Source organism: Didymella exigua, assembly GCF_010094145.1.
Source record: "Didymella exigua CBS 183.55 unplaced genomic scaffold M421scaffold_20, whole genome shotgun sequence".
In the NCBI taxonomy this organism is placed as follows: Eukaryota; Fungi; Ascomycota; class Dothideomycetes; order Pleosporales; family Didymellaceae; genus Didymella; species Didymella exigua.
Genome location: NW_022984794.1, coordinates 83,705 through 104,445, shown reverse-complemented (window position 1 = coordinate 104,445; position 20,741 = coordinate 83,705). Strand labels below are relative to the sequence as shown.

Below are 20,741 nucleotides of genomic sequence, written 5' to 3'. Positions count from 1 at the left end.
ACATCACGGTCACGTATGTGGAGAAAATAAGCTTGCGGCCAGCATCGATGAAGGTCCTCGTTCGCTTAATCACTAATGTCCCTTATTCCCTGGTTGGAAACACTCACGTGGCCGGTTCAAGAAATTAGGAGTGTGAAAGGAGCGATCATAAGACGTGGAGACAAGATTATCTGCAGGTATTCAGGATCCGGTAAATATGGTCAAGTTTGATCACCTGATCGAGGGTATATGCTAATCCTAAGGTCTCGATAGCCCATGCACAACTCTCAAGCGCGTTCGCAACTGCAAATCCCAGGGTTTGCGTCGCCAGCATGGTCCTCCCTCACACAGCCAATCAGGCACGCATCGCCAACGCATCCGCTCTTACACAACGGAGGGGCTGAAACCCCACAATCCACGCCACATCACAACCATCTTTGCCCCTCTTCCTTTCTCTGTTACTTGACCTCTCACAGAAGAAGGTATGCAAGAGAACGATCCCACACAGTACGACGCCCTCGTGGCTGCAGGTCTGCAGTATCTGGCCTCCACGCCCAACTCAAAGCCCTACGCAGACCGCCAGGCTTCTTACTGGGCGGCTAACGTCCCCATGCATCCCAATTGCATCGTCCAGCCTCGTAAAATAGAGGATGTATCGCGCATCGTCCGAGTGCTTGCCAAAGTCGACGGCCCCCTTGCCCTCCGTAGTGGTGGTCATACCCAGTGGCGGGATCCAACGATGTCAAAAACGGAGTTACAATCGACCTTGGTCGAATGACTGGAGTAACTTACGACGAACAGACGAAGCTGGCCTCGATTCAGCCCGGAGTCCGATGGCATGGCGTTTACCAGGAGCTCTTGAAGCACCATGTCTGTGTCACTAGCGGCCGCGATGGTAACGTTGGGGTGGGTGGCTTCCTGACTGGAGGAGGCATATCGTATCATGCCGGAGAGAATGGATTAGGCTGCGACAACGTAGCCAACTTCGAGGTCGTTCTCGCTTCTGGGGAAATCATTAACGCGAATGCCAACTCGCACGCTGACCTCTGGAAGGAATTGAAGGGTGGCTCAGGGAACTTTGGCATTGTTACGCGTTTTGAACTTTACACGTTCCCAGCGCCAGATGTTTGGGGTGGTCCTCGAATCACAACCAGAGACCAGGGCGATAAGCTTGCAAAGTGGACGGTCGATTTTACGAACGAGAACCACAAAATGCCGCATACTGCGACAATCCTGAACTATACCTTCAATCTTGGATTACCGGGAATGATTTCCATCGTCCAGATGCTTGTGGACACCAGCGGAACAACCGAATCACCTGCATTTGACAGCCTTTTAAAGGAACCAGCTGTCCACAGTGTACTGGAGAAGCAGAGCATGGCACAGCTTGTTGCAAACTCAACTCTAAGACCTAATCAGCAGTAAGTGTAGTTTCTGGTCTCTCATACTGCTCTTCAACCAGCTAACATATCCAGTCAAATATGGTTCACACTCACGTTCAAGAACGACGTCGAAATCATCAAACATGCCGCGGAACTGCACGATGTGATGGTAGACGAGCTCAAGAGCCTGTTACCAAGCGATCACTTTTCCACCCAATGTATCTTCCAACCCTGGCCAAAACTTTTCGCTCAACACTCTGTTAGAAGAGGGGGCAATGTACTGGGTCTCGATTACGTCAAGGAGAACTCGCTGTTGTGGGCGGTCGTTGGCTCAACAGACACTGCCGCGGAGCATGCAATCATGCGGGAGAAGCTGACGATCTTCAAGACCGCGCTAGAGGAGTTTGCGAGATGTGGAAATCTCTTGATGGACTGGCAATATCTGAACTACGTCGACGAGACGCAGCGCCCGCTTGAGAGCTACGGCGAGAAGAACATAAACTTCATCCGCGAGGTTGCTCTGAAGTACGATCCCACTGGCATGTTTCAGGCCAAGATAGTGTCAGGTTGGAAGATATCGAAGGTTGGCATTTGAGATTATAGGTCTAGAGAGGAGGTATAATGCGCTGTATAATTAAGTCAAATCACATCCATAGCACACAAGAAAGTTTACACCAACTACGACAAATGCCTAATAATATGACCTCGCCAGTTTGTGTGTTTTGTCACACGAGCTACACCTTTACGGGCGCGTTCCTAGTTTTCTATGAGGAGTGTCTGTTGTTGCCACGCTGCTTTTGATGCAGGCGCGTAGACTTGCTAGACCTTGAGTGGCGGGAGTGAAGGCCGGCACAGCGGTTGTTCACAAGCTGCGCTTTCGCACCGCCGCACGAACGGGCCAATATTGATCATGTCTCCCCGGGGTGGGCAGATCGTCTAGAGTGCCTAGATAAAATTTGAAATGGGCAATATTTTATTAAATCCCCTCGCCCAGCAACTTAAGCCAACTCCTTCAGGCCGTACGCCATGACCTTTGTCTGCTAGATAAGAAGAGTGCGCAACATTACATCTATAAACAACCGAATTCTATGGCTTATTGGCATGTTAATTCGAGCGTGTGTGTATCCGCTTGCTTTGCATTTGCCCATGCCTTCGAGGGCAGGCACCTACCTTCGCGAACCTGCACCACTGCTACTGCCGTAGGTCATCGCGCTTTGGAACAGGTTAAACAGGTTCAGGAAGTGTAGGCACGGCAGCCGCTTGTGCAAAGCATCGCCATAGGTCGCCACCCCTAGACGGTGCCCAATGTGGGCTGTGGACTACGCTAATGTGCCTTGAAATCTCACAGAATAGAATGGAGGTATGCACAGCTTGATTGGGTCATGAGGCCGGCATGTATGAATAATGAAGCATCGAACAAACCGCTATGAAGTGGCTGAGGCTAGCATTTGCATGCTGATAGTGTCGAACTGCGCTCTAGCAAGTACTTCTAGATCTGCAGCCCTTTGATCCCCATGACCGCCTGTAATGCAGAAAATAAACGCCAACTCCAATACGTATGCTGTAACATGCAGAAACGCCGATGAGATAATGGCCAACGCAAGACTCATTCCTCCGCCCTGCCGTACCAAGATCGAACCCCACCATCCAAGCCACAACTCCACCCTTTTCATTCCTCACGATCTTCACCTTCCACCGAAGATCCTCTTGATATCCGCAAACTTGACAGGCTTGACGAGATACATATCCACGCCCGCATCCTGTGCGTCCTGCTGATCCTGTGCACTCGCCAGTCCCGTGAGGGCAACGATATGGCTCCTAGGCAGTCCATTCTCTTTCTCGAACTTACGGATACTCCTCGTACTCGCCAAGCCGTCCATGATCGGCATGCTGATGTCCATCAAGATGAAGTCGAACGGCCGCGTAGCAGGTGTAGAAGCAGTGGCTTCGGATTTGAAAGTTTCAAAAGCCTCGAGCCCATTCATGGCCTCACAGTAGCGCAGTTTCTGGCGCTTTGCGAAAACGACGAGGAGTTTGAGGTTGATGGCGTTGTCATCGACGAGAAGCACGCGGGGATTGAAGTACTCGCTTCCTTCAATTGGGCCAGGGGAGCCGGGGGTGATGGATTGGGGTGGTGTGAGCGTTGAGGAGAATGGGAGAACCGGAGGTGGTGAGGGAGCGCCGAAGATGGTCACCGAAGAGTCCTCGGGCGGTGGTGAGATGGCGACGCTGTCACTTATGCTGCGCTGTTCTTCAGTAAGGGCACCGGGTGGACCAAGAGTTTGGTATTGGTGCAGACCGAGGGCGGTCATGGAACGGGTGATTTGGTGGTCATAGGCCGCCTTGGTAGCACGCTTTTGGCATTGGAGGAGGGTGCGGGCAAGTTTGCGGGGTCCACATCTGGTACTTGTTAGCTGTGAAGGCTTTGACACCAATGCTTGATGTGACTAACGGCTGAGTGAGGACCTCTGCTGTCCAACCCAGCGCTTCAATTTGCCTGCCAAGTCGCTTTTCCAGATTTGTCTTCTCGGCTGTATCTGTGCAGACACAGACCACGGTCAACGGTGTCTCGTTAACCCAGCTTGAGCTCGATTCTTGCAAGAGCCGGTTCAGAGAGGTTGAATCAGTTAGGAGGAAATCGACCTGCTTGTTCGACAAGTTGGGGTCGTAGATGTCAAGGATGTTCATGTAGAAGCCTTGACAAGCATTATGCATAGATTCCCTGACCTTCATACCGCGTTGACCACCAATCGAGTCGCACTCGCAAAGAATGCTGACGGACGCTCCCTTAAGAGACTCTGGTGCCTCCAAGAGATTGCGGCTGACCTTCCTGGTCTCATTGGAACCGATGGGCAGCTGTAGTATGACGGTGATCTGAGTTCCAATATCCACAGTGCTCTTGACGTTGATTTCACCCTTAAGAGACTCCACGATCTGCTTGACGATACTGAGACCCAGTCCAGTACCGGAGGCAAATGGATCTTCTTGGCTGAAAGGTGAGAAGAGCTTCGTCTTCTGAAAGTCTGCAGACATACCGCGACCAGAGTCTTCTACCGTCAAAGTCAGATCGATGTGCTGTGGTGTATTCCCGGACTGGACCAGATTCAGAGCAACGAAGCCGGAATCGGTATACTTCAGGGCATTGCCGAGCAGGTTCATTACGATCCTTCGAAGAGCGCCAGGCTGTGAGCGGACTGCCCAACTGACGTACGGCGCTACAACCAGCGAAACAATAACAGATCGATTGTCTTTGCCGACTACAACCTTGCCGCCATTGGCCGTGGCCGAGTCCTCGCCTGTCGCTCCACTCACGCCGACATGTTCAGTATCGATTTCCGTCGATACTGTGTTGATACTGTGGTTTTTGCGGAAGGTGTGTCCGGCGCAAACTGTGTCACACACCTCTTCGACCAACTGCGCCAAGTCAAAGTCGGCCGTGACACCTAAGATCGAGTTGTCAGATGGCAGCCTCTTCGTTCTACCTTCAGGGCCACGCTTGTTTTTGCGTGCTCCCGTGTTCCGCAATTTGTTGATTTTGGCATGATCGAGGACGTGGTCGATCGTGTCCAACAGTGTTTTACCACAGGTTTCGATCGAAGACACCAGCGACTCCTGGTATGCTGAAGCGACCGTATCGCGCAGAAATTCAACTGATCCAAGAATCCCGTGGAGGGGCGATCGAAGCTCGTGGGAGATGGAGGCGATGAACGTCGTCTTGGCTCGGTCCGCTTTCTGTGCACTTAGGCGTGCCACTTCGCTTGTGATGCTGTTACCAAAAGCTTGGAGGTAGGGAAGCTCGTTCTCAGGGCTCATCAGCCTTCCAGCTTGAGTGGTCCAGATGAAGCCTCCAGCGACCCAGCGCTCGGACGAGGGATCCCATAAGGGCAGGAAAATGAGTGTTCGGACGTTAGGCAATACTTTCAAAAACTCGGTAGGAATAAACCTCTCCCTGCGCTTTCTCCTCCTCGGTTGTCCGCTTGGTGAGGTGGCTGTACGATCTGACTGGTCAGTCTCCGAACGTTCTGACTTCTCATCGCTCGAGTTGATGCCAACACCTTCCTCATTGTAATTGAAGAACTTGCCGAATGGGTAGCGATGGATGTACCGTTCCATGGCGGCCTCGTTGAAAGCAAAGTCCTTGTGGGCAATGACAGTACTGCCTTGTCCCTGACGCAGCGATAGACCAACGACCGGGCATGCCTTGCTGTCAGCATCGGAAGAACTCTTCTGGTCTGCTGCATCGTCACCCCCAAAAGTCACCTTTTGCCTCCTGCGTCGCCTCGTTGTCGCGGTTGAGTCAGCGGTATCGAAGTCAGTCGTGTTGTTGGTGAGGCTTTCTTCGTCGCTGCTTGCATTCGAGGCGTCATCGTCGTATAGTCCGCCCTTGATGCCGGCCGCTGATGTATCGAAGAACACGACTCCATCTGCCATGGTAGACTGACGCATTATACGTGCAGCTCTGTGGAAGATACGAGCAGTGTCGGATTCGGCATGTACCTTACGTTGGACATGCTTGGTAGCAGTTGACGGGGTTGCGGTGCCGGACGCGTCATCTTCCTCGAGGGTCTGGAGGCGTGCGTTCTCTGTCTGGCGCTCCATGGTGGACATCCTCGGGCCGGCTTCGTCTCGCAAGTCGGCGACGGAAGATCGTTCGATGAACTGTTGCAGACCACGGACCATACGCTCGCCCTTGACACGGTCGTCACTGTCCTTGGCGAGCTCGAGGTGCTCCATAACGGCTGCGGCTACATCCTGCATGAAGCGCATGTCGGCGGCGCTGATACCATGGCGGGGTCGCTCATCAGAGACGGCGTACACTGGATCATGGTCAGCAGGGCAGGCTGTCTGCGGTGACTTCGGCACATACCACCAATGCGGTGCCCTGCCTTGGTGACGATAGGCACACCCGCATAGAAGCGCACTCCAGGCTCGCTCGTCACGTAGTCCTTATCTGCGAATCGAGGGTCCAGTCGGCAATCTGGGATGACCATGCACTCGGCGGTGACTGTGTCGCCATTGTCCGCCTTGGCCGTGTATGTAGAGGAGAAGGTGTGGTAGCATACAGCGTCGGATCTGTTGACCACAGCGTTGCCCAGCCAGACCTCGTCTTCCGGGCGCTCTGCCTGCGCATCGAACAGCGAGACCGTCTTGGTGGCTTCGGCGAGGATGTACTGGCGGTTCGAGTCGATCAGGGACACCATGCAGCGGCGCACATCGAGGCGCAAGGCGGCAAGCTGGGCGAAGGCAGTCAAGCTCTTGTCGCGTGAGGCTTTTGGCTGGTATCCGGCATTGCTGAGGCCCTTCTCTGCTAAGCCTACGGTGCTGTCAACAAGGCTCTGCGCATCGAGCCATGGGCGGTAGTATCTGCAGGGCAGACCCCTCGTCAGCAACCAGTTCGCACGTGGCAGTCTACAATGACAGCAAGCCACGCAGCCACTAGAAAACCCACCTTTGGAGGTCGCGCTCTCGAGCTGCCTCGGGCCAGGAAAGCGTACAGGGCATCGTTCGAGTCTAGTCGTCTTCACCGTGGCATTATCTGGAATTATGCACGCGTGGGGGAGAGTCGACCACAGGGCATCGGAATCAGGAATCAGGAAGGTACTCGGTACAAACGACACCGCCCGCAATCGTGCGGTGTATGTTCCTGATGTCCGCGGAGCGATGCACCGAACGAAGGGCAGCGCCTGCGGGCGTGACGCGTTTAACTATAACCGGGAGCGACGGCGCACGATCCTGTCTTGGACATGGCCTCGTCGCTTAGCACTCCGTTAACAGGCTCGTGGTGTTGTGGACTCATTGTGGAGGCCAGTCAAACTGCGATCCTTCGGCATCGACGATGGTCTGGACGAGAATCGTTAACAGCCGTTCAATGCGCCACAACAGACCAAGCCGTTTTGCTACTAGAGGCACAGCCAAGACGCCCCTGCTTCGGGCAAGGCGTGCACTCTAGTGAATTCTAACTCGACGCCAGAAGACGTCCACGCAGCCGCCGCAGACCTCATCCGTGTCCTCCGAATTTGGCTCGTTCAGGGTCCTGGATCTTTTTCCTGGGGGGCCTGCAAGTACGCATGAGACCGCAGTAATATGGCAGTTGCGTGCGCATGCGTGGAAGAAAATTCCAAGATTGTCTTCTGGTGTCATCCGGGCAGGATAGCCGGCCCTGTCCCAGTGGCACCCATGTCTCCTTGGATGCTCGACGGCTCCATCCGTGCTGCTAACGATTCTGACATTGGCCGTGCCCTCGCGTGTGTCGCGTATGCGCCCTCGCGAGACCTGCGCTCGACACACTCTTTAAGACTCCAAAGCGCAGCCAACCACTCAGACACGCGCAGACGCAGGCAGCCATGTCTTCCATGTTCGATCTGCCCAGCGCAAAACGGTAATTGCCAACTTTCACGGCCTTAATTTCGTTACTAATGTGCGGGCAAGGGTGCGCCGCGATGAGCTTCGATCGCCAGATGAGTCCCCACCATCGACGCCAGACCGTGACATCGAGGAACTTTTGCGCCAGCGGATATCCACCGAATTTGCATTCACGACCACGGAGCACGATTTCGGCGATGACCGAGATGCAGCGCAGAGCGATGAGGACGAGGCAGAGCTGCGCCTGTTCGCAGCTCCCGCCAATGCTGCGCCCGCGACGTTGAAAGTGCGACTAACGTCGCCAGGTCTAGATAGAGGAGATGGATCTGGGTTCCTGTTGAAAAAGCCTAAGACCTACTATTTCGCCGACGAGCCGACCAGTGACGAAGAGCTGGCGCTGCAGGCCTCTGCAATTGATGGAAGCACCGTGCTAGAGCTGTCGCGGCAGCCATGGCCGGCATGCGTAATGCCGTGGAAGGTCACCACAATCACGAAAGATGGCATCAAGAAGGCGGTGCTAGTTGGACACCCTCCTACGTTGGCTGCAGTGGAAGAGAGAGAGCACAAGCGCACACGAAAGGGCAAGAAGGCACGGATTGCGATCAGGAAGAAGAAGGCGGCAAACAAAGATAAGCACGAAGAGAGGGCTAGGCTTGCTGCTGAGAAGGAGGAGGCTGAGCGCGAGAAGAGGACAAGGAGAAACAGGGAGAAGAAGGTCAAGAAAAAGGCTAAGGCGCAGGCTAAGAAAGCCGAGGGTGAAGCAACTGAGGGTGCCACGGCGCCAGCAGACACTGAGGCGGGTGCGATCATGGAGCATTGAAACCTTTCATTCTCCGTATACAACAGCCTCTCCATCGGTCGAATCCCAACGTCAACGCAACCTCGCGGCAGACGTGCGTATGGATATCCTACATCGCCCAGGCCACTGCGATGTACATATGTACATAGGCAGGCTGCAGCAGTAAAGGTGGGGCACTCTAAAGCCTCAAGTCACCTTCACTTGCAGTTTGTTTGTGGAACTGGGACGGCCTGTTTGTTACCGTTGACTGTTTTAAGCTCTCAAGCGACTGTCTCACCTAGCAGCATGTCCAACAACAATCAACTCCATCGCAAATACACAACCCATCACAATGGCTCTACATAGGCTGTCCGATGCATCGGAAATGAATCTACACGATCTACCCGCCGACCTTGAGCTACAGTTCTCCCCGACAGAAATGAACAGACCCCTCGGCGCGGTGTCCGCAGCAGACAACGACGAACAAACAGTGGAAGATTCGCAAGAGACAGTCTTGCCCCTTGACGACCGTCTGCAGACTCTGTACAACACCTACCACACCAGCTATACCTGCCCCATTACGGCGCAGTCAGCACACATGCAGCATGCCAGAGACCTGGCATTTGCCTTGCTTCAGCGACACTACCCTGCGTCTCAGCAGTACCGAGTCGAAGCGTCTGCTCTTGGCCCTCTCACCAAATACGGCCTGAACTTTGAGCTGAAGACGGATGGCGAGCCTGATTCCGACACCGACATGCCTCGAACCAAGAGGCCGAAGTATGCCAACAAGAAAGAGAAAGCTGTTCATTCCGAACCCGCATGGCACAGCATTCTGCCCGAGAACATCGCCGCTTTTGCCGTCAAGAAGGGTACTGTGGAGGTCAACGAAGGTGTAGAGACGCTCGTTTGGCGCGCATACACTAATCTCGTCATACTCCTCGATGACATGTCCACGTTCCCTCGCTGGTCTCGAGAGAACCTAAATCACCGTGGCGATGCACTCGCCGACTTGCCTGGCATCATCGGGGGCATGCAGAGGGGTCATGGCATACTGTTCTTCGGACCACGGCTCGAGATGTACAGCTATGATGCCAACGATGCGTACAAGCCCGTCAAGCCCTACGCAAACCCCGACTGGCGAATGGACATGCGCACCACCAGCCTTGCAGAGGTCGACATAGTATTGCGCAGCTTCATCAGACAAGAGCCAATCTACATGGACGGATATTAAAGCTTCGCTCGCACATCCGTAGCGTCCCCCCAACCGATGGGAGAAGGCTCCATGATTGTGCCTCCGAGCTCAATGTCACGGATGAGCCAAGCTCGCAGATCTCCCATCAATACAAAATGCCTCAATCTCTAACCCCAACAACCCAGCCATCACTGATCCCACGACCCCCATCACACTCTTATACCCCCAGTGATTCCACTCCCCCGTCCCCGCCTCGCTCTTGACCACATATCCATCAACCCCCGCACACGCACCCGCCGCAACCAAAACCATCCCCGCGCTCCTCCGCGTGCCGAACCAAGTCGAGCTGTAGACCGCTGCTGCGATGAAGACGTCCTTGGCGCCGTACAGGACCATGATGCGCTCCACAATTGCCCAGTCATGAGCGTTGCTGGGCTGCGAAGAGAAGCCGTAGACGGCGTAGCCGGTGCGCGGGGAGAGCATGTATGTCAGGCCGAAGCCCAGAAAAATTGTGCTGAAGAGTGTGGACATGTAGGGGAGAAGGGGGGATCTTGAAGGGCCCATTTTGTAACTGGGGAGGGCTGGTGTGGTTCTGGAGAAGAGTTGACAGTATTTATTTCAGAGAATCGATTTGGTTGGATTGATCTTGTGTTTTATATTCGCTCTTTGTGCAAGTGTTTAGAGAGGTACCCCGCTCTTTGTACCACCGCGTCGACGCGGCACCGGCCCCGTAAGGCAGCCATCAGCCACAATTATTATGTCAACCAGACATCGCTGTGATAAGACCCTCTGATACGAGCAGTTGCATGACATGATGCCGACGGAAGGGCAAGGACTCGAATTGGAAGAGGTGAAGTCTAGGTGCAGCTGGGCTCGATCATGGCAAGTGCCATTGAGCGCCCCTTTGTTGCATGGAGCACTTAGCTTCATCTGAAGTTGGACAGCTCCGACTCCATCGCGCCTGATCTCAACCCCCCACCTTCCTCAAAATCGACGAACGTCGTGCCTTCTTCGAACTCATCCTCGTCGTCCGTCATGGCGGTGGCCTTCCTGAATCCTTGCTCAAGCAATGCCGTTCCGCCTCTCCTTCAGGACCTGGATCCTCCTCTGAAGGTCTGTGATGGACAGGCTGTGCTCCTTTCCTGTCGTTGTTGTACTCGAGGATCGGCGGTGTCGTCGCGGGTGAGATCTGCCGACCGGCTCATCTTCATCGCCACGGTGTTTCAAGCTCTCTGCTATTAGCGCCGCTGTTGGTAATGATGGCGGATGTTTGTGCTTCGCGCTCCGGGCTTCTCGCCGCAGTCGAATCGAATCCAGAGTCTGAGCGAGCTCTGTGCTGATATGCCCGCCCGAGTAGTTGCTCCTGTCGTCCATGTCATCGTTAACCGACACCTCTTCATCCTCTTCCGCCATCCTTTCCGCTGTCTGCGGGTCCCAGATCGCAGTGTCGACTGACCTCAGACTGTCGTCACTCCTTGTTCGCCTCAGTCTCCTCCTCAACGCGTCGAAATCGCTCGCCTCACGCTCTTGCCTCTCTTGCGGGCTGACCTTCCTTGTTGTGCCTCGCTCCATTATTCCTACGCTGCGGGTCTCGGTCGCACTTTCCCCAAATACCACCGCCTTTATGGCTTTGCCAACCTTTCTGCCAATCGACTTGTACCCACTGACCTTTGATTTCACCTCCTCAGCTGCGATGGTAATCGTCTCGACCTCCGGCTCGGGGACATCTGGCATTGCGTACCTCAGGCTATTGAACAGTGCGTACCGCTCAGGTGTAGACTGAAACCATGCGATGATCTCAAGAGATTGAGAGGCCGAGTATTCCATATTAACGTGGCCGCGGATGAAGTTCAGACCCATCGCCTTGATGATCTCCGAGTCGGCTGGGAAGGCATCCCACAGCATACCCATACGCCATATAGAAACTGGAGGTTCAGTGTATATGAGCTGACTGTAAATATGTGTGTGCAGACCGCGGAGGCCTTCACAGGGTAGTTCAAGCGCGAACCAAGCGTTGTGTATGGCTATCGACGTCGCAAGGTCTGGATGGAGGCTGAACATCTCTTTCGGCAATCGACCGCTTAGGTGAAGCATGCGTACGATGACCCAACCCAAGCCTACAGCGTCAATCGGAGCTTGAATGTCGATGCCAATATAAGGAGTGCGTAGGGACTGCCGCGCAACGGTGCGCGGTAGGCTTGTAGGATCTGGGGCTGGCAACACCCATCTTTGTAGAGCTGGCGCAAAATGAAGGACAAGCTTGAGTGGGATGCGCGGAGGAAGTGACGACGTAATGTCACTGCCGTTAATGCCAAAAACGGTATATGGTGGTACGTTCACGTCATGTGGAAGAGGCAGTACCGACGAAACCTCGAGGAAGTGAGACATTGTGTACCAAGCGGTTAATATGTTGGTGCGAGAAGGAATCTGTTATTGCAGAAAAAACTTTGTGCGGCCATGGCGGGATTGAAGTGAAAGGAAAGGCTTGCTGCGCCGTTACTTGACCCAGCATCTGATGTCATGAAATTTTGAATACACAAACCGATCCCTGTCCTCGCAACTTGCGCCAAACCGAACATCCAAAATGATGGTCGAAGTGTTTGCAGAGGTTTCTCCCCTCGTGCATCATGTTCCACCGCTCCAAGACATTGTCACTAAGACGATGCACGACTCCACACCTAATGATGTCTCCATCTCCTCACAATGTGTAGATTCTGTGTCCCGAAAACTGCTCACAGAAATGCCAGTTCTCTTGAGAGCACTATCGCACAAGCGCATGTACGCAACATTTCCATCGCCATCTCAGATTGCCTCAGAAAAGATCGCTACAATTACAAAATATCCCCAAAAGGACATGAACGCATTCACAGGCACATCGTCCACCGAACTCATCTTACCTGACGAGAGCTCAAATGCTACGTTAAAATATCCAATCCGCGTCGATATCGCAGTCAGATATCCCTGTCATTACCGCGGAGAAGTGATCGCTGCCAGTGTCCCACTACAGCCACTTGAGGAGACCACACCCACTCTCCTTCAGTACCTCACCATCGACGGCGCGCAGATACTCTTGCCGCGTAGCGAAGCAGTAGACCGGACACTCCTGTTGAATCTGATCGATCTCATCGTCGATAAGCACTGCTCCGGTGAAGTCTTTGAGATCGACACCCACGAGCTGTTGGAAGATCCATTAAAGTCAATCAAGCTTCACGTCATTTTCAAACTTTTTGGACTCGATGGTCAAGCCGCCAGCCTGTTGCAGCAGCTATGGCTGGAGTTCGAAACCCATACTCTGACACTCAAAGACGTGTTCTGGATTTACGGTGCACTCATTTCTCCCGAAGGCGCCAAATGGACGCCGGGGTTGACAAGAGTGTATCTGCAGATGATAGGTTGGAACATCTTGAATGCTGATGCGGAGGGTAGGCTGCATGCAGACTTGTGCACCTTCTTTTTAAAAGAGGAGGGTCATCCGTACCATCTTACCCATTTTCTCAAGGAGCACTGGGTTAAGTACCGATTGGGTCGCGAGGAGTTGATCACTATAGGAGCTGCATCTAGACCGCGTAGAGATACCATAATCGAGTGCATCGAGGCAGTTGTCTCGCCATGTAGCTCACTAGCCTCTTCTCCTTCTTCTTCTTCTTCCTCTACAGGATTTTTCGCTAGTGGACCTATCTTCCCAGCTAGATGGCTTTCTCCTCCACAGCTAAAGAAGCCACCGAATCCTGTGAAGTGGGACAGAACAGAGTGGAACGAGAAGTGGGATGGCAAAGCGAAGAACGTGCAGGAAATGGCATCAGAGCGCGAGGGACTTGTGTCATTGCGGCGAAGCCATGTGTTTCCTGACAATGTGAACAAGAGTCCAGTGTATTCGGAGTTTGGGTTTCCTGGCCGGTGTGACAACAGGAGATCACGAAGGAATTGGAAAGGCACTTGACATGTTCGTGTGCATTTGAGCTGCAAGTCATCGATCGCGCTGGGTATCTAATTGTGCCGCTGAGGGCCATGAAAATGACTACAAAGCAAACACTACTTGTGAAGCGAGGGCTTGCCTGCTGAGCTTCGATTCTGCTCGATACTGGGGTGCCTTTTTGGGAGAAGAGTGAGACGATTTCGCTCTCACGATGCACTACTCTTCTTGAAGATGTACTTCAATGCCTGTACGCGCTCCTTGATAGTCCGTTGCTGAGTGACCTCATACAAAGGCTTATGCTCTTCCTTGATGTCGTGATCGTTCTCATAATCGACGTGGACATATGCTCGCTCTACGTCTGCAAGACCTTCAAGCTTACGCTGCAGAGTCTGGCTGACATCGTGGGTAACCTTGAGGGGAAGGCTCTCATCCATTACAATATCGACCTCGACGTAGTACTTTTGACCGGCGTGGTATGCGCGGCACTGTACTCATTTAGTAGCGGACCAGCATCGGCGTATGGGTGGACTTACAGTGTCAACTTTGTCGATACGATCGTCGTGTGTGACTACCAGGTAGGCGAGCTTGGAAAGGAACTCCTTAGGTGCTGACTTGCCAACGAGGAGCCAGACATGGTCAAAGGCGTTCGCCGCCCAAGAGACAAGAATTAAGAGGCCGATCAGAATGGCACCAATTGGATCGACATACCACACGACGCGGCTACCGACCATTGACATGGCCAGACCAAAGGAGTTGACGACAATGTCGTTGCGGTGATCGATGAAGAAGACATGTACCGAAGGATAGCGACGGTAGATGTAGCAGTAGATGCACAGTGAGCTCTTGGCAAAGACTGTAGTGGTCAATGTAAGACAGGTCGGTAGCGGAGTGTAGATGACTTACTAGCTGTTGCAACGAAAGCGATGGGAATGATATGGAGCTCTTCAGACGCTCTGGGGCCAGCACCAAGTGCTCGACCGGACTCGATAATCAGCTGGATGGCGACAGTAGTCATCAGACAACAGAACATGATGATCCCAATAGTCTCAATCCTTGTACGCCCGACAGGGTACTTGTAGATGCTCGGCCGCGCTGCCATCCGGCTGGTGACAAGCATAACACATGACGACACAAGGTCCATGAAAGCATCTGCTGCTGTAGCGAAGAGAGACAGCGAGCCCGTCGAGATCGCAGCGTACATCTGAATGACGAATAGACAGAAGTTGACAACAAAGGACGCATTGATGGCGAACTTCACACTCGGTCCGTTCTCCAGAGTGTCGAGAGCAGCTAACCGCTCTTCGTCACCGCTTTGAAGGAACTGGTCGATAAGTTGGTTCTGCCGCGTGTAGAATTTCTGTACTTGTCAATGCTGATTAACTTGACATAATACACAACCACATACCTTCATGCGCTTCTTGTTTGCCTGGGGGTATTCTGCCTTCATCTGAGCCTGGGTAAGGTTTGATCGACGGTGCTTGCCAAGATCTAGAGGATCGGCGCTGTTCACAGTGACAAAAACTTTTTTCTTGGCAACTTGTGTAGAAGCTGTTGTAAATGACACGTGTTGTATGGTATCTGCTGGCGCCGAAGAGGTAGTGAATGCCGCTGTGACTTGGCCGGCCACTTGGCTTTGAGGTTGCTCATTGGCAGAGGCTGAGAGGTGGTCAGAGACAGAAATGTTGGGCAACTGCCTGGGGCTTACACTGTGGTTCTGAAGACATGATTTCCGGGCTACGGTGTGCTACCTTTTGCTAGACTTGAATGTCGGTCGGTCGAGAGGTGGTAGGATAGCAGGAAGGCATCAATCACGGCAACGGGCCAGCGAAGTAATAAACAGTTAAAGAGCTTATCACGGTCCGCCACTCCGCGCTGAGGAGGCTTATGTTCGAGCATGATAGTCATGTCCTGTGGCGGCTTCGCTTCGAGGCCGCGAGGTTCTATGATCCTGAGTAATTCTGCACAGCAAGGGCAGGAGCAACCGCAGCATGAAACTCGCTAAGCATCCACCAAGCCTGCTCAAGCAAATCGTGTAGCTACAAATGGCAATTTTAAGGCTTCCTTGGCATGGTGTTGATACTCCATCGAGCTTGGCGGGCTGCAGGTGCGGAGAACCGGGGATGGCGCCCGCTCTCAAGAGCACCGAGACCATTGTGATGATGAGGTGCGGGTAGTGCGAAAGCTTGGTAACACTATTGAGACTTCTGAGAAGCAAAAAGCAAGAACAGTGGATATGTTGCAGGTTGGCAATGATGTGCGACAGCGCGGCAGGGGCGCGGCGCTCATGTGATCGCGCTAGCAACAGGAGGCGGTTTGTGAGGGTGTTCTGTGGCGCGTACGCGAAAACAACATCGTCCTCAATCATAGGCTAACCCGGGTTTCAAGACTCCTCAGCCATATCCACTGCGAAACCATCTAGTCTAGGCCAGTCACATCAGGGCAATCACGAAAACGTTTATTGGCTTAGCCGAGTTTGTGCACCGAGGTCCTCGAACTGGGACTGCCGCAGAAAGGCTCGTCGATGCGCGAGTGCTCCCACACTACGCAAGCTGTCCCACTCAGCGAAAACGAGACTTGAGCCGCAACAATGCAAGCCGCATGATTGAGGGTCCTTCCCCAGATCTCCCGCGGGCGTGCCCAGCCGCCTCCCCAACTTGCCTAGCATGTCAGCCGCTTGCCAATAAGCTTGGATATCACGGCGAGTGTGCAGCCTTGCAGCCTCATGATCATTGTTGTTTTTGTGGTCCACACGTTCCTGAAATAAGCCTCGCTGACACTTCCTGGCAACGTCTGAACCTCCGCGCTCCTATGTGGAGCACCTGCCCTAACGCGAGATCTGTGGCAGGGATCACTGCATTCTCTGTTATTCCACCTGATGTGTTATAGAGTCGTACTGATCAGTCAGAATGTGGTTAGTGGTTCTGTGGTGGATCGAACCCCGGAGGCGAACATATAGCCTCGAGCTCTTCGTGCCCAGCCTGTACCATACATTCAACCTGGGGTCCGACCTTCAAACAACACTCTCCGGAAGAGTGTCGTTCTCCGTTATCTCTCTTAATTCTTTTCAAACTCTGTCGCTGGCGACAACCCTGCTGGCAGTTCTAATTCATAATTTGTGATTCTTTCGAAATTTTTAATACCTATTCAAGTCATAATGTCTCCCGTAGAGAAGCCAAAGTGCGGGAGCGATACAGACGCCGCCGCGTACGATTTTCCTCTGCACGTGGCTGCAGTGTGTAAGTAAGCACTCCTGGACTGTATTTGCAGTATCCTAATCTTGGTATAGTCATCGTGTTCGCGGCGTCCATCGGAGGATGTGGATTCCCAGTCGTCGCAAAGAAGGTCAAGTGGATGAAGATTCCGCCGAAGGTTTTCTTCTTCTGCAAGCATTTCGGTACCGGTGTCCTGATTGCTACTGCCTTTGTTCATGTACGTACAGCAGCATGGTTCATTGACGGCTTCTGATATCTGCAGCTTCTCCCCACAGCTTTCCAGTCTCTCAACAATCCATGTCTTCCCGACCTCTTCACGGACAAATACCCTGCTCTTCCCGGTGTCATCATGATGGGTTCGCTTTTTATCCTGTTCACGGTGGAGATGTGGTTGAATGCAAAGACTGGTGGCCACTCACATGGAAGCGCAACTGGCGATGAGTTCAACGGAGGTGCTGCACCTCGAGGCATCCAGGCTGCAATGAACAATATCACGGAGAAGAGGAACAGCTACGACTCACAGAAGACCATGCTCACGATTCGCGATGACAAGAAGGGCTGGGTCGACAATACATACCCGGCCCAAAACTTCACCTTCCCCAAGGAGCACGATGAGATTGAGCCGCGATCCGAGATGCCACCATGGTTCATTGTCTTTTACGAGCAGTACGTCCGCCAGCGCGAAGAGATGGTGAGCATGGTCAACCGCGCGATGCCCGCACTCCCAAGCTATCCTCAAGAGAAGGGTCTTGATGCGCAGGTTTCTCATTTCGACGAGGACGTCGAGAACCAATTCGTCGACCCTATGGTTCTCAAGAAGCAGTCTCTCCAGATCACCCTCATCGAAGGCGGCATCCTCTTTCACTCCGTTTTCGTTGGAATGACCGTTTCCATCACGGCAGAAGGCTTCATCGTCCTGCTCACCGCCATTGTGTTCCACCAGATGTTCGAGGGTCTGGGTCTCGGATCGCGTATCGCAGCTGTGCCTTACCCCAACGGGAGCTGGAAGCCATGGGCGTTGGTGGTTGCTTTTGGTACCACTGCTCCTATCGGCCAGGCTATCGGTCTATTCACCCGCAGCACGTACGATCCGAATAGCGCCTTCGGTCTCATCATTGTAGGTGTGTTCAACGCCATATCATCCGGTCTGCTCATCTACGCTGCGCTTGTCGATTTACTTGCCGAGGACTTTCTCTCTGAGGAGGCCAACCACAACCTTACCGGCAAGGACAAGACGCGTGCTTTCATCTACGTGCTCATGGGTGCTGCTGGGTAAGTTCTCATCTAGACCTTCCACTGTTTCGCATGCTAATACTCCATAGTATGGCGATCGTAGGAGCGTTTGCCTAAGTGACCCCTGCTGCTAGGCACTATTGACATCTTGCGTGCCAAGGCCAGATTTGACGACTTATAGAGTCAACGTTGCAGTAATTATAGCTCAGGATCCTTAAGGCCTTGGCAAATCTTACCCGAGAACTGTCACCACGAACTTGCCTTTATTTATCATGATTGTGTGCTGAGAACTTTCCCACGCCTGCGTTTCTCTGCAGCTACGATCTTTATACGAATAGGTGGATATGGACGTGGCGTTTCACGGCTATTTCAATTTTGGGCTATTTGATCCTTTCCATTCACAAAATGGGGCGGCCATTCTCTCGTTAATGTGATCACTCTAGTATAATAACATCATGTATTCAGTTGCCTATCAAGAAGCTGTACTATATTCATTTGGACGAGGAATTCGTGGCTTGAAGTTCTTATCCGTCTCAGGTACTGAACAAGCTTCTGCAAAGGCTGTTCATAGTAGACTTGGTCGATTGGACTCCACATCAGGGCGTGAATGTCTGTTTACTCAACAATCTTCTGCTGCGAAGCTCATGACGTTGTATGCAACGTAGCTGTCGCCGACTTCCACACCGTAGGATGGGCTTTGAGTTAGTCCCAGAGGCCACCAAAAAGCCTGGAAGCGAAGGCTCGCCTTTGGGAGAGTAAAATCCGTCGGAGCAGAGGTCTATTGCCAAGATGAAGAGCTGAACAACGGTTCGCCATGAAGCCAGAGACAGAGAAGAACGTCGCGCTCGTTGCTCGTCCCATCTCTCCCAATCATCTCTCTTTATATACGACCATCCAACGACTCATCGCCTGCCAGCAATAGTCAAAAGCCTTCCCAACACACCGAAACGCCACTGCAACCGGCACTCTCCCCGCCGCAAAGCTCTTGCTCTCGGGGAGCGAAATACCGGAAGTCAGTATTGAGTCCACGTTGGACCTGGCTGGGCCAAGCTGCGTCGAGGGTGCAGGACAGCGGGTGCAGAGGCCTCGCCCATGGCGAATCGATTGCCGGTGGGCTTGGCGAGGCAGGGACGTTGATGCAAAGTTGTTTCTGAAGAGGCTCAGCGGATACAGGGTGTGAAACTGCGTGCGGCTCGGTTTGGGCAGTTGGGGTTTCAGAGAGAGGGGATCTGCGAGCCGACAGGGAACATACAGGGATCGAATCTTTTTTTCTTATCACCATGTTCGAACAAGTCAATGAAAATGGTTTTTCGTGTTGCGCTGAAGACGGGTGGTCATGTTGCCTCCACCGTGTTTGAGAGAAGATGCGCCTCGGTAATTTGTAGAGCGCGCAATGCTAAGCTCTTGCCCTTGGTCTCAACCTCAGCTTCCCTTGGTCCTCCTCGCTCCTCTCCGCCTTTAGTTGAGCCTCAACAATCCTCCCAATATTCCCACCGCCTTGCATGACACCACCCCTGAGCAGGTCCCCCACGATCCTCCCCTTAATCACTGTTTCCTCGACCACTCCCTCGACCTGCTCCGGCCCTACCCTCCCATACCATATCCCGCTCCCCTTCAGCGCATTTTCGTCCAAGCTTGGAGGTAAGTATATAATGATATTGCCAGCGTATTTGTGTCCTCCGATGTGACTGATTTGCACAACGTCTGCGTCTATCCCTCTGCGTTCGAGTTCCTTGCGGAAAGATGACTGTAGAATGGGGCCAAGGATACCGCATCGTTGATCGCGGCCGCCGTGTCCGCAGATCAGAACCATAGGCTTGGTGATAGGCTCCGGTGTAGGCAGGAGCGTGGCTTTCGACATATTGCGTGTAAGGGCGGCTTTTTGGGCAGCGGAGAGACCGTCGTGCATGGGATGCAGCTTCGGCGCTTTGAGGTATGCGGTTGCGAAGTTCCTGAAAGCCTCTGAGGTATGTGAAATCGACCGTATGCGCTGAAAGCTTGGGAATAGGTATGCGGTTGTCGAGTTGGGGGTTTTAGTCGCTGGTAACGAGCTCGCGGTGATTAGCACGTTGGTGAATGGCTACTAGGTGTCAGTATGTGTTCATAGTCTCTATGCATACTACAGCTTTTCCAGTCTGCAGGGAGCTTACAAACATCGAACGCCTCGCCACCCTTCCCAATCACGCCCTTCAGGCCTTTGACGAAGTCTGCCGTGACGCCCTCGTCATCGTCGAGATTGCTTGTCCAATCCTCTTTCCCTGTGGCGAGAAGTACCTGCTCAGTATATGGCGCCATGGTGTTCAACAGCGGCGTCTTTCGATCGATGTCGAGTTCGGGCGGTGCAGCGGCGCATGTGCATGTTGGCGATGGGCATGTTTCCGTGTAAGGTATAGATCGTGCGGGCGACTGTAGGTGTGGAATTGTTGTTGAGAAGGCGCGCGAGCTACGTACACAAGGCGCTCGAGCCCGTGACAAGCGGAAGAAAGCGACAGACATGTTTGTTGTATCGAAAAGAAGGCGCTTTTGATGAAGTGGCGGAGTAATCAGATGCTCGGGGGCCTTCCGCGAATGATGACGCACTTAAAGTTCGGAGATGGCGGCGAAGGCGTCGGCCCTCGGTCATCCAGCAGCGCAACATACGAGGCCTGCAAAGAGACTGAAGAGTACGCAACAGGGATGCATGAAC

At 53.2% G+C, this 20,741-nt stretch overlaps 10 protein-coding genes across 10 annotated transcripts; 5 read left to right on the top strand and 5 right to left on the bottom strand.

Moving 5' to 3' along the window:
• Positions 1–271: 271 nt before the first annotated feature.
• Positions 272–2,054, top strand: M421DRAFT_422336 (FAD-binding domain-containing protein). Its single transcript, XM_033593126.1, has 2 exons — positions 272–1,400; positions 1,455–2,054. Exons 1-2 carry the CDS (start codon positions 754–756, stop codon positions 1,954–1,956), a joined length of 1,149 nt encoding a protein of 382 aa, XP_033446989.1. The 5' UTR covers positions 272–753; the 3' UTR covers positions 1,957–2,054.
• Positions 2,055–2,718: 664 nt separating this feature from the next.
• M421DRAFT_422335 (putative histidine kinase HHK9p) lies at positions 2,719–7,155 on the bottom strand. The gene is made up of 4 exons (XM_033593125.1): positions 6,811–7,155; positions 6,229–6,725; positions 3,814–6,178; positions 2,719–3,761 (listed from the first exon to the last, which is right to left on the bottom strand). The coding sequence occupies exons 1-4, from the start codon at positions 6,861–6,863 to the stop codon at positions 3,047–3,049; spliced, it is 3,630 nt and encodes a 1,209-aa protein (XP_033446988.1). The 5' UTR covers positions 6,864–7,155; the 3' UTR covers positions 2,719–3,046.
• Positions 7,156–7,610: 455 nt separating this feature from the next.
• M421DRAFT_205662 (uncharacterized protein) lies at positions 7,611–8,785 on the top strand. The gene is made up of 2 exons (XM_033588164.1): positions 7,611–7,740; positions 7,791–8,785. Exons 1-2 carry the CDS (start codon positions 7,706–7,708, stop codon positions 8,542–8,544), a joined length of 789 nt encoding a protein of 262 aa, XP_033446987.1. The 5' UTR covers positions 7,611–7,705; the 3' UTR covers positions 8,545–8,785.
• M421DRAFT_205658 (uncharacterized protein) lies at positions 8,700–9,771 on the top strand. The gene has a single exon (XM_033588163.1). The coding sequence runs from the start codon at positions 8,855–8,857 to the stop codon at positions 9,731–9,733; it is 879 nt and encodes a 292-aa protein (XP_033446986.1). The 5' UTR covers positions 8,700–8,854; the 3' UTR covers positions 9,734–9,771.
• Positions 9,554–10,349, bottom strand: M421DRAFT_422332 (uncharacterized protein). Its single transcript, XM_033593124.1, has one exon. It carries the CDS (start codon positions 10,256–10,258, stop codon positions 9,809–9,811), a length of 450 nt encoding a protein of 149 aa, XP_033446985.1. The 5' UTR covers positions 10,259–10,349; the 3' UTR covers positions 9,554–9,808.
• Positions 10,350–11,419: 1,070 nt separating this feature from the next.
• On the bottom strand, positions 11,420–12,082 carry M421DRAFT_30603 (uncharacterized protein; the record flags this gene model as incomplete). The annotated part of the gene is made up of 1 exon (XM_033589154.1): positions 11,420–12,082. A coding segment is annotated over one exon (663 nt), but the record flags the coding sequence as incomplete, so codon positions are not given.
• Positions 12,083–12,278: 196 nt separating this feature from the next.
• M421DRAFT_93652 (uncharacterized protein) lies at positions 12,279–13,634 on the top strand (the record flags this gene model as incomplete). Its single annotated transcript, XM_033598131.1, has 1 exon — positions 12,279–13,634. One exon carries the CDS (start codon positions 12,279–12,281, stop codon positions 13,632–13,634), a length of 1,356 nt encoding a protein of 451 aa, XP_033446983.1.
• A 6-nt stretch (positions 13,635–13,640) lies between these two features.
• M421DRAFT_422331 (cation diffusion facilitator 1) lies at positions 13,641–15,816 on the bottom strand. The gene is made up of 5 exons (XM_033593123.1): positions 15,316–15,816; positions 15,016–15,266; positions 14,514–14,967; positions 14,144–14,463; positions 13,641–14,095 (listed from the first exon to the last, which is right to left on the bottom strand). The coding sequence occupies exons 1-5, from the start codon at positions 15,332–15,334 to the stop codon at positions 13,817–13,819; spliced, it is 1,323 nt and encodes a 440-aa protein (XP_033446982.1). The 5' UTR covers positions 15,335–15,816; the 3' UTR covers positions 13,641–13,816.
• A 798-nt stretch (positions 15,817–16,614) lies between these two features.
• M421DRAFT_422330 (Zinc/iron permease) lies at positions 16,615–18,523 on the top strand. The gene is made up of 4 exons (XM_033593122.1): positions 16,615–16,846; positions 16,897–17,039; positions 17,085–18,094; positions 18,145–18,523. The coding sequence occupies exons 1-4, from the start codon at positions 16,765–16,767 to the stop codon at positions 18,170–18,172; spliced, it is 1,263 nt and encodes a 420-aa protein (XP_033446981.1). The 5' UTR covers positions 16,615–16,764; the 3' UTR covers positions 18,173–18,523.
• Positions 18,524–19,166: 643 nt separating this feature from the next.
• M421DRAFT_422329 (uncharacterized protein) lies at positions 19,167–20,592 on the bottom strand. Its single transcript, XM_033593121.1, has 3 exons — positions 20,206–20,592; positions 19,308–20,135; positions 19,167–19,206 (listed from the first exon to the last, which is right to left on the bottom strand). The coding sequence occupies exons 1-2, from the start codon at positions 20,209–20,211 to the stop codon at positions 19,452–19,454; spliced, it is 690 nt and encodes a 229-aa protein (XP_033446980.1). The 5' UTR covers positions 20,212–20,592; the 3' UTR covers positions 19,167–19,206; positions 19,308–19,451.
• Between the last annotated feature and the right edge of the window lie 149 nt (positions 20,593–20,741).